Source organism: Parasteatoda tepidariorum, chromosome 11 (genome assembly GCF_982258835.1).
Source record: "Parasteatoda tepidariorum strain Cologne lab strain chromosome 11, Ptep-v5.0, whole genome shotgun sequence".
Lineage (NCBI taxonomy): Eukaryota > Metazoa > Arthropoda > Arachnida > Araneae > Theridiidae > Parasteatoda > Parasteatoda tepidariorum.
In genome coordinates, this window is record NC_141765.1 from 52,549,960 (window position 1) to 52,565,443 (window position 15,484).

Genomic DNA, 15,484 nt, shown 5'->3' on the forward strand with positions numbered 1-15,484 from the left:
TTTTTAACATTTTGCAATGATTGTCTTGACTGTCTATACTTCCGGGTTACTGTTTTTGGTGTGTTTCGAAGCTATTTGTCTCAGAGCGTGATCACTGGGTTTTGAAACTCTCTTGAGTGATATTTCTTGTATACGTGTATTGAAGAACTGTCATTTCAAGGCTTAAGAATAGTCATTTGAAAAAATAATCGTTATAAGACACTTTGTACCTTTAACAATATACCAACCTTGAAATTTAAACCTAAATGATAATTTGTTAAATGAACTTTATCTCGCTGCTCGAACAATATGCTAACACTAAAGTATGATGGTGCACTGCCTGCCCCTAGAAAAAACGGTAATAAACAAGTAAAAAGAGGCCAAATTAGAACTGCCAAAAAAGCGACTTCTTTCTAAATCTAGCAGCCATGACACCTTTTTTTAAAAAATACATTTCTAAATCAAGCAAATTTTATCTCCGTATCAGCAAAGGCAAATTTTTGCGTCCAGTGTGAATCGCTCATAAGAGGAACTGCTCGCGCATGCGTGAGTCGCATACAGTAAGGATGCTCCCCTGATAGAGAACAGACTCAGAATTGAACTCTGAAAGATCCATTTTGTAGAGTAACATACTAATCAATTTTCCCTCCCTTTTAAATATGAAACAATCTTAACCTTCAAAATTAATGGCAACAGCTATAATATCCGGCAGGTGACAGGAATTGCAAGCGTTTAGTATATTGTGATTGTTTATGTTTTGTCAATTTTGGGAAATGAATCGTTATTGTGAAAGCAAACGGTTTGAAATTATAATTATAAATATTTCAGGGACTTCAGATATATTGGCTGTAACATGATGGAAGTATTATATGTTTCTGATATTATGAATGACTCTTTTTTCTGAGTGCACCTAGTAGCTGATAGAAAGTTTATAAAAAAAATTATGAAACAAATGTTGCATATGGTTTATTTTAGTTCGATACTCTACAAAATATTTCAGCTTCCTGTTTTGGGTAACATTGTTCTAGCATACATGAAACGAATAAAAGTAAAGATCTAAACATGGGAAATGTTTTGTGTAAACATCTGATACTTAATCTCAATTGAAATTTAGTTATTTGATGTAAAACAGTTTCTGCCACTGATATTTGTCAATGTGTTTTAGAAGATTCTGCATTGTTCTCTATTTCCATGCGTTGTAAAGATGATGATTTGATTCTTTATGAGTAGATACATTGCTTGGTATGCCTATTTATTATGTTGATTTTTCATATTTTATGAAATTAATGATATTTAAAGTATAGTCCAATGTGACTAAGTTTTTATAAAATTGAAATCTTGTATCAACAACCAACTTTTCATTTTTAAACACTTGACTTGATATTACTGATTTTTTTGTGTATACAAAACATCCCATTTCTATGAATACAAATGCAGATTTTAAAATAATTGAGATAAAGAAGTAATAAAAGATTTGAATTTTGGTACCAACGTATTTTTATTTCATTTAATGTTTGTAAATGTTGCGGTATCTGATAGTGCAAGCTTAAAAACTTTTTGATTATATACTTCGGGGGTGCACAACCTTTTTGAGTGAAGGGCCACAAGCACAGCAGATTGACCAATCAAGGGTCACATGCCAAAGTATTTAGACAGACATATTCACTGCAATTGTAGGTAGTAAATGTATAGTATGTAGGTAGTATTGTTTTTGGCACTAAATTCTTTTTGTAAGATAACTTTGTAATATCTTTGCATAAAATTAAATGTTAAAAAAAAACAAACAGAATCCGAAAATCAGAATAAATTTATCAGAAAAAAATTTAGATAAATTTAAATAATTAAAAAACTATGGGAAAATTGATGTTTTTTTTGTAATCATATTACAAAATACAAATCTCCATTTAATCATAAATGTTAACTTTAAAAAAATTTGTTCATAGAATTAAATTTTAAAAAAATATTCTAGTTATTAGAATAAATGTAAGTTAAATACTTTGATTTAAAGAAAATTTATAGGGTTAAAAATGATTGAAATTGAAACAAAACCCCTTTAGCAGAAAATAAGATTTAGTTGGGAATATAATTAAACTTTAAAACATTTATTTTAAATTAATTATAAGAGGGAAGAAAAAGAAAGAAAGGAAGCATTAATTTTGAAGTAATTATTTTCCTTAATAATAAAAAACTATTAAGATACTTGTTTACAACATTTTATGACGAATATTTTTTTTAACATGGCCCTTACTAATTACAATTAATTCACTTATGTACACACCTGTTTATCAAAAACCCCGATTCTCAAAAAGTTTTGGAGGTTTTTTTTTATAAATATTCAGTTTTTTTTTAAAAGTCAGTTGTTGAAATAAAATAATTATATTTATTTCCAATTTGATATATAGATAAATATATCAGGAAATATATGGAAAATTCGATCTACGTAGCTACTAACCCTTCCGCATATCTAATTATTTTAGATATCAACTTTTACAAGCAGAAAATAAGATTTTCTTCATTTTTACCCGTCCGCTAGATAGCGCGTATTTTCGTAATCCAGACGTCGCTGCATTTTAATATCAGGCATCGATTTTCGTGTTTACCTGATTTAAAAGTTGCACGATGCGATTCTTATTCACGCAATTTCAATATCGTTCATTGCAATCCTTATTTTCCGAAATTTAAATATCCAATATCGCAATTTATATGGGAGCGTTTTTAAAATTCTACATAACCATTCTTATTCACGCAAGTTTATCCAATGTCATGATTGGTTTTTGTGGTTGTAATGTCCAACATCTATTTTCGTATTTACACGGAATTTAAAAATTGGGTTTTGGATTCATATTCAAACCATTTCGAAATTATGCATCGTAATTCGTATTTGGGCGATCAAAAAATTACACTTCATGATTTATATTTTCACATTTTTAAATTCCAATATTGAGTTTCATTCATGTAATTTCAATATCGTGATTTATATTCACATGATTTTAAAATCAAAGATTGATGTTTGTATTTATGCGATTTTAAAATCCTTTATCGCCATTCTTGTAAAAAAAATAAAAAAATTCTTGTATTACTAACTATAAGGGTGGCAGTTTTTCTATCAACGATTATTGCTATACATAGGCAATATCTGCAACATCAGTGAAACTGGATGAGAATATGTTACTAATATTTTTACTATAAATCACATATTTACTCTCGTGAAAATTCAGCTTTTTGCCTTTTGGCCAATTTCATCCCTGTCAAGTGCAACTCTGCTGCATTTTGCAAGAGATTCTCGATTTCAGGCTTCATTTTACATTATTTGGAATCAAACCGGATATTTTCTTGAATTTTGCTGATCATGGGGACCAACTAAATATTGCCAGAATTTTTTCTCTGATAGTAAAATAGAATATTATTTCTCTTGTTAATTACATCACTGGTGAAGCACCATCATCCTAGTAACTAACAAATCTTCTTGCACTATTCTATTTATAGATCAGTACCATAATCTTTGAACTTGACTTATGGATTGTTCACTAAAAACGTATTTTCATTTGGGTCCAGAGCAGTCAACAATCACAATGCTTCATCACCTCAAAATTTTAGTCACTTTTTTATTCATTAAAATTAATAAGGATTAAAGTTGAATTAAGAATTTTGATCTTGAGCTTTTTCACCTGAGGAACCATCCGCTAATTGCATAAAAAATTTAACATGTTATGGTATTTCATTATTTGTGAAAATTTTCGTGCTAAGTTATTTATGAAGAAAACTTACTAGTATTGAAAGGCAAGACTTTAAAAATAGTGCAAAGTGAGGGACTTTTCACTATTTTAACATTTAGCAAATGAAGAAAAAAATCTTGTGTTAATTCAGAGTTGTCGTTCTAAAACTTTAATTTATGTCTTAATGATTTATGAATGAAAATAATTGAAATAAAAAATTCATAATATAATAATTTACTTCGGACAAATATGTTAGCTTTAATACTTATTGTATTTACATTCCAAAAATATTAATTTTTTTTAAATAGTTTTATTAAAGAAATGAGACATAAACTTTACAACAATCTTGAATTGCAAAACGTTGACCATGTTTTAACCGCAGTATATTCAATGAGCCAAACCCGGTCACTCCTATTATTTGGAAAACTTGACTACTCGTATCAGTTGGATATATAAATCTTAATTGACTAAATCTGGTTCTCTTTATGGTTCATAATTCAAGTTATGAGAACAAATCAAATTGACTTAGTCACTAACTAATTCTGTCCAATTTTATAACTTTAAGCAAGATAGAAGTTCCAACAGTTGACTGATTTCCTTAAATGTATCCCTACTGGGTACATTACCACACAACACTGAAAAGCCAAAGAGTCGTATTGTTCATTCTGTCATTTTAGCGGATTACTTATTATATTTCTGCTATTTGTTAGTAATTTTAAATAACTAATGAAACACTGTGTTTTCAATCTCGTAACTATAACTAATAGTTAACAGCTAAATAATGATATTAAATAAATAATTCTGAAATATTGTATTTTTATATTACTGACAAGCAAGGGGAGAAATCACTCTTTTTTAACATATATTGCTAAAATGAAATTTAAATATTATGTGTTCATTTGCATGTTAGGTTGAGTTGAAAAGTAATTAAGGAATTCAGTTCTTTTTATTATTATGTTAACATTTAAGGAAACAAAAGTGGATATTTTTGAATTTTTATTGAAATATTAATTAAAAGTTAAATACTATGAAATGGTTTAGTTAATTTCAATTAAAGACTTAAAATATTATTTGATGTATTGTTTTAAAAAGACCAAAAAAACCTGATTTAAGGAAGAAAAAAAAAAATTTAAGTGTTTTTTTTGAACTGTGATTCTTAGACTCCTCTACCAAATTCTTATACTACTGTGATAAGTATGAAGAAAAATAAATTCTTTAGAAATAATTTTGAAAAATTAATAATTATTAGATTTTCTTTTAATAAATGTTTATTAGCCTCTATTTTTCTGCATTTAAATAAAAATTGTCTTAAGAATCTAAGACCTGCATGTGTTCAGTTCTCAATTGAAGTTAAAAAATTTTGTAAAATTAAAATTGGAAAAACTGATTGAAAATATGCAACCACTGTGATCTATTTAAATAACATTCACTGGTATGTCCACTTTATGGAAGAAATGCTATTTTTAAGGAAATATTTTTTTAGATCTCGTATCGACACCTCAGTCGGGATGCTGTTTGTGAATGAAGAACTTGAAGAATGTCATCCAGTATTTTCTAAACCGAAAAAGGTAATCAAATTAGATAATTATTTTCGGAACTTATTTTCTCTCCTCACTAGTCATTTTGTGACTAACTTAATTTATTTACTATTTGTATTTAATTACCATTTACTGTTTGATTTTTGCTACAGTGAGAACAGTGTAGTACTGCGTGAAATTGTACTTACTTTTAAAACTATTTGTCTTTTATAATATTATACTGGCACTTTATATTAATTAATCCACTGTTTTAAGGCAAATAAATGTATATAAGCAAAACTGCAACAGTTGATCTCGACTGTCCCATCCATCCTCACACTAAGGTGTTTTAACAATCCCCAGATATGTTATTAAGAGCCTTTCACACTGGCTGCGATTTTTTTTGTTAATGCAAATCTGGTTGATGAGTTTTTTGCAGCTAAATATTTTCCACCTATCTGGTTCTCATTCGGCCCATTCACACTGGATGTGAGTAAATCGCATCCTGTATGAATTGGCATTTACTCTTTGTAAAAAGTTTTGTGCATAAGCAGAGGAGATAAAGGATAAATTCTAGATTTGGTGATATTTTTTTAATTTTTGCGGTGTCTGTTTTTTGAAACATCAGGTTCTAGTAATTATGTTGCCATTAACACTGGATTAGTCATTTGAAGATGCTACTGTATAGTGGTTTTTATTAACATAGAGAAAAAAATTCATGGAATCTTTCATTTACTGTGATATCAGAATTCATCGTTTTGTTCATTCTTTGTGTTACATCAGAGGTGATGCTGCCATTGTTTTATTTATTTTTGTATTACGTCCCTCCCTAAAGGTTTCTAATTTTCTGACCAGCGAGGAGTGGGGTTATCTGCTCTGAGGTCCATGGAAATTAAACCGCAGTTAATTTGCTGTTATAGCCGACAGATTTTTTTATAAATTTATTTGAATATTAATTATATTTGATCTCAATGATTTAAAGATGGTATTTCGTAGAAGAGACAGGCTATTACTATTGAAATGGGTATAGTGAATGCTGCAAATGTGAAATTATTCAAACTTAAATTATGCAGAGTGAAAAATTAAAACTATGATGAAGATTTTGTGAAAAGATTATGGAGTCCTCTGAAAGAAGAAAGAAAACATAGATTAGAAATTCAAGAACAGAATCGGAATAGGGAATAAAAAGAAAATAGAAAGAGCAATACAACAAACTCAAGAAATGAAAACTTAAAAAACAAATTGAACTCAAAAAATATGTTTTGAATTAGAGAAATCGTGTCTACAAAATGAAACAAAACCTAGTGAAAATGAGAGAAGGGAAACCTATCTTCTAATTAAACTGAAAGTGAGACTTCCTAATATTCTACAAAAGTTTGATCTGAAAGTGTATAATATGAACTTTTATCTCAGGAGTTTCCAACTTACATAAGGCCAGGGCCTGCAATTAAAAACACCAGTCAAATGGCGGGTCGCAACTTTGTTAAAATTTCATATAGGACTCTTATGTTTGAAGGAACATTGAATATTACTGTCAGATTTTTATCTAGTTGTATAAAACAAAGTATTGAATTACAAATTAAAATAAGAAGTAGATTTTTACCTGAGAAATAAATTCTTTGCAGCGTTGGTATGTTAAATTTCATAGAAACGTAAAAATTAGGTTTTTTTTTCTTACAAAGAAAAGTACTCTAAACCCGTATAGATTTTTTACGAAAATTGTCTGCAGAAAATGACAACTACTATATATACTTCAGCTCGCGGACCACAAAAAAGGCTTGGCGGGCCGCCAGTTGGTAACCACTGTTATATCTGATACTATTCTACAGACAGGAAAAATTAGTTGTAATTAAAAAAGAACTGTGGGTATTACATTTAATATGATTACTACCATACGGTATTGTCCAAATTATCGCAAGATAAGAAGAAACCACAAATAATTGCAGTGAAGTAAATGAACTCTTGTCAAAAAAAATTTAAAATGACACCTAGAAAATTTAGACAGTTTTTCAAGACATCAAAAAACAAAAGAGAAAAATTGGCTTGATTTTGCATACAAACTTATTTTCATTAAGAAAACTTTAAAAAATCAAATTTCGAAATGGAAAATCCAGCTTTGAAATATATTCTCCCTATATGCTAGACAAAAAGTTACAAGTTTTAAGAGAAAGAAAAATGGCCTCCCGATTTCCTAAGCATTGTTATATTTGAAGAAAACCCTATTTTGCAAGAGAATGTTCGAAATCATATAGAAGGATGACTGATAATTTGAAGATAAATAAAGTTTTAACAGGCAAGGCATGTTCTGAATTATTGAAAAGAAAATCTGACTTTAAAATTAATCCTCTACAGTTTGTTGAGGTTCTAGTTAAAAAAAAAATTATCAAAGCCTTGGCCAAATCTGGATACCGAATTTCGAATTCTGGTAATACATACAAACTTGGAGCTGAAAAGAAGTAATTGTTCTTTGCAGTGCTTTGGGGGGGGGGAATTATTGTCAATTTAATAAGTTTCAAAGTAATTGTGAAAAAAGAAAATACTATGTTTTCCAAACCAGTTCGAAATGCTTTCAGCTGTATCAAATAAAATTAAAGAAAATTGCATTCTTGCTTTTAAAGTTTTAAGTTTATTTGAAAATAGTGAAGTTACCATGACAATCACTACTGAACAAAATATTACAAAATGTGTTGAATAGAAACATCCGGAATTCAATGAAGAATTACTGCATTGTCAACACATCAAAGATGACGCAATTCTAGGCGGAACTTGTGATACAGTAGTCCTCTTGAATAATGAAAGTCTAAGTGATGCCACCCAATTTAAAGAAGAATAAGAAAATGTACAGTGCACAAAATAAAAGATTACTTTGAATTACTTTTGATCTAATGATTGGACCTTAACGTTCTAAGATTCAATCCTAATTGTTCAAGTAGGTGACCTTAAAATATGATTATTAATTTGTGCACGCAATATTTTAAGATAAAAATCCGGTGCAAAAACGTACTTTCTGTGAATAAACATAGCCACCATTTGATGTTAGTAATCCTTATAGTTCGGTCAGGTCAATAGTTCGGATCCCTTAATGTTAATTTGTTTTTTGAATATTTCACCATAGCTCGCAAAATTTTTAAGCGAATTGAAAAATCTTTGCATGCAATTATAAAATTCATTTATCCATAGATAATTCCATGCAAAAAATAACTTTTAACAAATATTCATTATTTTTTATTATTTTATTTAATAATAGTCAAAATATATAGAATTGTAAAGTTTATAATTTTTTACGTAATTTTAAAAAATTTACTTTTACATAGCAAAATCGGTGGAATAGTTTCTGTGAAATCAAATTTTAAAAATGTGACTTTTTTATGATACGACTTATATTAGTTTTTGTATACCTTACAATTCAATTTTTTTTGACAATTCTTAAATAAAATATTAAATATTTACTTAAAGCCATTTTTGCATAGAATTATCTATGGATGAACAAATTTTATAATTGTGTGCAATAAAAATTTATCACTGAAAAAGTTCTCGAGATAAGGGGAAATACGCAAAAAGTAAAATTAACATTAAGGGGTCCAAACTTTGGACCGCTTTCCAATCCAAACTATTCTGACCATATTTCCCTGAGTGCCCCGTATATTTTGGAGGTCAAAAATCCTATTCCTTTAAAAAACGGGGGGGGGGGGTATGTTTATTCAGAAAAAGTGCAGTTTTGTGTCCGATTACATAACTTAAAATATTGTCTGCACTAATTAACTCACTTGAGATCACTCCCTTGAACCATTAAGATTGAGGCCTAAAAGGTGAAGATCTGATCATTAGACAAAAAGTTATTCTGGGTGGTTTATTTTTTTATTTTGCGCACTGTACATCTTAGAGATGCACAACCTTTTTGAGTGAAGGTCCACCTGCACAGCAGGTTGAATAACAAAGGGTGGCAAGCATGTTTAGACAGATTTACAGCAAATAATGAAATTTTTATATAAATATAAGCAGTAAATTTTTTTATCAGTAATATTTTCAGAAAATTAAATACTTTAAATTATTAAATTTCATTCAAAATGAAAAAGCTGATCCTATTTTTAAAAAAAAATTTCCCCTTTTATCGGAAATTGATAGATTCAAAGAAATTTCATAATTGGGTAAAAGAAATTTTTTTTATTGTCCTATCACTTAGTACGAAAAATCATTTTAGAATAAATTCAAACTTTAAAAAAAAATAATCTTTACAGAATGAAATTATAAAAAAATAAATCGATAAATACATATTTTGATGAGTAATATGAATTAAATATTTTAATTGAAGAAAGCTTATAGGGTTTAAACAAAAACCAAGGATAAAAATTAAACCATTATAGTACAAAATGAGATTCAATATATATTTAGTATTATACTTCAGATATTATTTATATATATTTTTTTTAATTATTAGAGGTCTTAGGAATTATAAATAAAAAAGAAATTCTTTTTCGTTTTTTTTCCTGAAAAAATCACTTAAGTTACAAAAATTACTAGCAATGAATGAATTCTTCATGTTGCAATTACATTGTATTAAAATATCGGGATTCTGTATTAGAATATCGGAATATAAGGTTCTAATTGCCAAAAAAATGGTGGGAGAATGATTTTGGTAGACGATGACATATGACGCAAAATTGTGTCAGAAAGTGATTATTTAACTGTGCGATTAAAAACTTGGTTGTCGAAGTAACATCGTAGTTTTTTAAGAAAATGGGATCAACAAATTCACGTGGGAAAACATTGTGATAGTTGCAAGAAAAACAAATCACTTAAATTATGATGAAATCAGCATGAATAAAGCATGTCAATATGTAATTATTTGAATGCGTTATTTAAAATTCGCATGTCGTAATAAAATTCAGAATTTTTAAAACCATGTGGAAATCTAAAGTAGTAACTGCCAAAAAATAAGTAAAAAAAACAACTTGGATTTGCGATGAAATCGATACAAACATATGACGCAAAATTGTGTCAGAAAGTGATTATTTAACTGTGCGATTAAAAACTTGGTTGTCGAAGTAACATCGTAGTTTTTTAAGAAAATGGGATCAACAAATTCACGTGGGAAAACATTGTGAAAGTTGCAAGAAAAACAAATCACTTAAATTATGATGAAATCAGCATGAATAAAGCATGTCAATATGTAATTATTTGAATGCGTTATTTAAAATTCGCATGTCGTAATAAAACTCAGAATTTTTAAAACCATGTGGAAATCTAAAGTAGTAACTGCCAAAAAATAAGTAAAAAAACAACTTGGATTTGCGATGAAATCGATACAAACAAAGCTCGTCAAAAGTAGTTATTTAAATGTGCAAATTAAAACTTGCATGTGGTAATAATCTCTAAGGAAAAATTTGTCATTTTCACAAACACACAGAAAAATGTATGAAATCGACATAAATAAAGATAGTCAAAAAGTGCACGATTAAAATATATATAGAGCATTAAATATGCGATTTAAAATATATAATATATCGTATTAAATGTACAGGAATTTTAAAAACCATGTGAAAATTTTTAAACAAACTGGCAGAAAAATCGCTTAGATTTAATATGAAATCAGCAAAAATAAAGGGAAGCAAAAAGTGATTACTCAAATTCGAAATTTGCGTATATTAATATCGTATTAAAAATATTGGGGTTTGTTTTTGTTTTGTTTTTTCAAAACAATGCAGAATTCCGAAGGCGTTAAGGCGGGAAAAGTGATTGAGAACATGGATTTACAATAAAATTTTGTAAATTGAACTTGTCAAAAAGTGATTACTCTAATGCGGAATTGAAAATTTTCAAAAAAAAAATTTTTTTTTTTTCAAAGAAAAATATTTTTTTGTTCAGTTGCTTTTGCGGGTCTCACATCAACAGAGGGCGGGCTGCAGGTTGGCCACCACTAGTACATCTAAAGATTGTTCTTCAAATGTTTGATTCAAAATTCACTGTACCAATATAGCATTTAAAAATGCAAGAGTTTCAGAACCATGTAAGAATCGTGCCGAGAAAGCAATTGAAAAAATTTTGTTGGTTTCAATCATTGGTAACTAATGGCATCATTGCATGATTCAATATTTCATGATATATTATAATGTTGTATGAAAACACCTATTTTTGAAAACTGCCTGTTAATTCCTATTAATAGCTGCCAAAAAATTATCAACAAGATCATGTGGCATTATTTTCGAATCGTTGCTGATCAAATGGAGAAAATGTAGAATTTATTTTTAAAAAATTATTCATTGTGGCCAGAGAGAACATAGAATTTTATCAATCTGGAAAAATCAATGAATTTAATTAAGATACAAAAAAATCTGGAGAAATTAATTAATTTGAGTATTAGACACCTAAAAGGTCAAAATTTTGTTTCCCCAAAAAATTTGGTCTATTATAATAATTTTTTTTTTAATTGTTTCTTTTCAACCCTAATAGTATTTTGTAAATAATAACTGTTTCTTAAAATATTTTATGTTTAAGATTAAAGCATTTATGCTTTTTAGTTATAACTAAAAAGTTTATAATAAAATTTATACTGTAACTTTAAAAAAATCAGGAATGTGTAATAAAATCAGTTAGGGTAAATCAAAGAAATGACAAGAATTTTTTTTCTTCTGAATATCGTTGGCCACTGTTGATGTAGTAAAATATTTCAAAACAGTCTAAAGGACATATTCTCTGTAATGCATTTTAAAATGGTGAGAGAGCTTAAATATCTTGACTTCACCCTGCATACAACAAAATTTTATTTTTGTTCTCTGAATCGTGTCTCATAAGGATGTAATGTATAAATCATAAATTTTTAATTGCAATATTTTCCTGCTTTCTCTTTTTTTTAAATTATGTAATCTCATGTCTGCTTTAATTATTCTCAGCTTGTCTAAATATTTAGGAATGTGACTTTTCATTAATCAAACGGCTGTGCAAGTGGCCCTTCATTCATAAAAGTTGTGCACCCCTAGTGCCCAAGAATTAAAACTGATTTAAAAATACAATCCTCTTTAACAAAAAAATAACAATAATAGTAAATGAAAAAAAAAATTTTAATTGATGCAATTCTAAATAAATCTGTGACAAAGCCTTTCTAAATTTTTTCTTTCAAGCACTTAATATTCATAGCTTTTTTCTAGCGCATAATTGTATCACATTTATAAAATGGAAAGCATTTTAATAAAATGCATTGAATTAAATGAAAGGTATGAAATTTAAATTAAATGCATTTAATTAAAACTTCACACCTTTTACAGAACCAGGGAGTTCGTGAAAGGGGTGCATTTTAAAGCATATGTGCCACTCTTCAATCCTATCAGTCCTGAGTAAAGATCAGTGGACTGAGTTCCATTCTCAAATATGTATTCCCATTTTTTTTTTATTGAAGTTTTCAACAAAACATTTCTTTTTATGGCAACTTATTTTTCATAATTAATTCAAAATGATGAAGTTACACCACAATGAAAGAACCGGATTGACTAAATTTCTTTATCTGCTTGTGTTAACAAAACTTCTATTGTGGAATCTGAATCTTTTGAAGTTTGAATTTTTTTTCTCAACATTTTGAGATGTTGGACAATGTTGAAACTATTTTATTAAAAAAAATGAAATTTATTGCTTGAGGGCAAAAAAAAAAAAATTATTATGAAGTGAAAAATAAATAGAGATATGACTAGCTTCAAGAAAAATTTAGTGTAATTCAGCAACTGGTGTAAAAAAATATATATATACTAGGTTAGCTTTTTTTTTGTGTGTGTGCTTTAAAAAATATACTAATAAAGTCAAAATAAAAATAAATGCTTTTTTAGAAGAAGTAATCGAGTCATTGATATAGTATGTGAGCCATTATCATGGAAGGTGAGCTATAAATTTCTGAAAATTTTGCTAAATGACACTAGAGCATGTTTATTGGTCAAAAAATAATTTCAATCTTGAAATTTTTTTAAGAATGGCACCCATGTTTAAAGTTGTTCAAAGTCTGAGAAATGCTCATAAGTTAAGAGCTTTTGAAATCTATTAGCATTCTTTTCTTTTTTTAGTACAATTGTCTAGGGAAAAAAAAAATAATTATTTGAAATCTTGACTTTAAGCAAGGTGTATAGGGTTTTTAAAAAGTGCTTATTTTCGACTTAAGGTGCTTTTTTCAACTTAACGACTTAAGGTGCGTTTTTGAAAAGTGCTTAATTTTCCCTTTTCCGAAATGAGATTTTTTTTCTCTGCCATATTTATTTTTGCTTCGAATTACTCAATAAGCGGGGTTTTCATAATTCATTCAACCACGATCTATTTCGACATACTTGCGGGTTCGATTTGGTGGGAAGGATTCATGCATGCTCATGAGCACCTCTGCTGCATTTTGCAAGAGCGATAATCTTTTAAAATAATAGTTAAATTAATTATTTATAATTTTGAATAAATTTTTTTACATAATTTTGTAAAGTAATTATAAATTTAAAAAATTTAATGTATTTAAAATTGTGAAATTGTTTTTATGGTGGCTAATATAATCACAAAAAGAATTCTTTGTCAGAAACTAGTTATTTTATCATGTTCTTAACTTAAAAAACTATTTTGCATTTTGTTAACATATAAATACTAGTTAACATGAAACTATTTTATCATGAGTATGTAACTTAGAAACAATTTTGCATTTTGTTTAGATATGAAGAACTTTCAACAATATGAAGGGGGGGGGGAATTATTAGGGCACATATCCTAATTATAATATTTTTTCTAAGTGCTTAAAAATATTTTTTGAGTGCTTAAAAGGTGTTTATTTTTTGTTGAAAAATTTGGCTATGCACTCTGTTAAAGTTAGTAAGATTATTACAATTGCTTATGGAAAAATTAAACATTTTAAAAGTTGCGACAAAAATTATGAAAGAGTATATAAAGTTTATATAATTTTTTCTACTTGTTCTATAGAATTCTTTCACCTAAAAATTATTACATGAAAAAACTTTTTTTTATATCTTACTTCCTCTAAATTTCCTTAAAATTTCATAAAAATTTTAAAAATGGTCTAAAATTTTAACTAAAGATAGTTTTTGTTGCATTACCAGAAATGCATATTTTATGAATTTATATATTTTCTTGCTAACTAGCTAATGAAATCTTTGTTTCTAGGTTCATCCAAAGGCAGAAGACGATATGGTTCGTCGAATCAAATCCACTTTAGGAGAATATGTGCATGAAAATGAATGTAATATAGTCAGTGGTGAAGAAGGATTCATAAAAGATAAAACTTTATCATCTGATAATCTTTCTCAGTCCAGCAGTATTCTTCCAAGCCACGAAAAAGAAAATTTAGAAAAAGAAATTGAAACTAAAAATCTTGAAGATATAATTGAAACTAATGTTGCTCCATTGATTGTTGCTCAGTCTCCAGAAAAGACTCTGAATTATGTTGACGATTGCGGAAATAACTCTTCAGAATCATCTACCTCCAGTTCTCGCAGATGCTCATTAAAGAGACAATGCAAAGAACGAATTAGTCTTCTTGATTATAATCCTATGCTGACAATTAGAGCAAAAAGAACAAAGGGATGTACTTCTAACCGCTCAAAATCGGTTGACAGTATAGAAGTTAGTATTTAAGCTTTATTTATACTATAATTATCTCGACAATAAAGTAGTTCTGCCTTAAAATTCTTATCCTTATTAGAAAAATCCCTAAAATTTAGTGATGAAAACGACAAAAATCTTAAATTATTTGAATTTTACAATAAAATTGTTACCTTACAATTGTATTTAACGAAATATTTGTGGAATACCAGTATCGTAAATTATAAATAATTGAACTTATCTTTTTCTTCACATTGCAAAAGAAAATACTATTAGTTTTGTTTTCAAAATAAAAGAAACTGAATTATGAACCATTTGTTAAAATTAATAAATAGCAGATTTACTTAGTCCACTTGTTCAGAATATTTAACCAAACTTAAAAAGAAAGAAACATTTTTTCCCTCTGCTGTATTAACACCAGAGGATGGTTATCAAATAATGTGGCGGATTTCTCTTGGCGCAAGTGTTTGACCTGTTTTAATCAGGGCCTGCCCTGAGCTTTTGCCACGTCACCAAATTCGTTAAAAATCTTAAACTAGGTGAAAAAATTCTGTTTTGGCGAATGATTTTTTTCTACCTAAAAGAAAAATATATATTCTCCTTAATCCTGGGGGGGGGGAAACAGTCAGAAGGAATTTTTTGAACAAATCCTGTATTTTTGTTATTTGATTGCAGTAATTTCCATTAGATATGATGCATAAC

At 28.1% G+C, this 15,484-nt stretch overlaps 1 protein-coding gene across 1 annotated transcript in view; it reads left to right on the plus strand.

Annotated features, from left to right (window-relative positions):
• The first annotated feature begins 534 nt into the window (after positions 1 to 534).
• Positions 535 to 15,484, plus strand: part of LOC107437342 (uncharacterized) — a 56,462-nt gene continuing 41,512 nt past the window's right edge. The window contains exons 1-3 of the mRNA XM_016049308.4: positions 535 to 1,221; positions 5,179 to 5,263; positions 14,345 to 14,803. Of these exons, the coding sequence (XP_015904794.2) occupies positions 5,204 to 5,263; positions 14,345 to 14,803 (519 nt within the window). The 5' untranslated portion in view covers positions 535 to 1,221; positions 5,179 to 5,203. The remainder of the gene's footprint in view (positions 1,222 to 5,178; positions 5,264 to 14,344; positions 14,804 to 15,484) is intronic.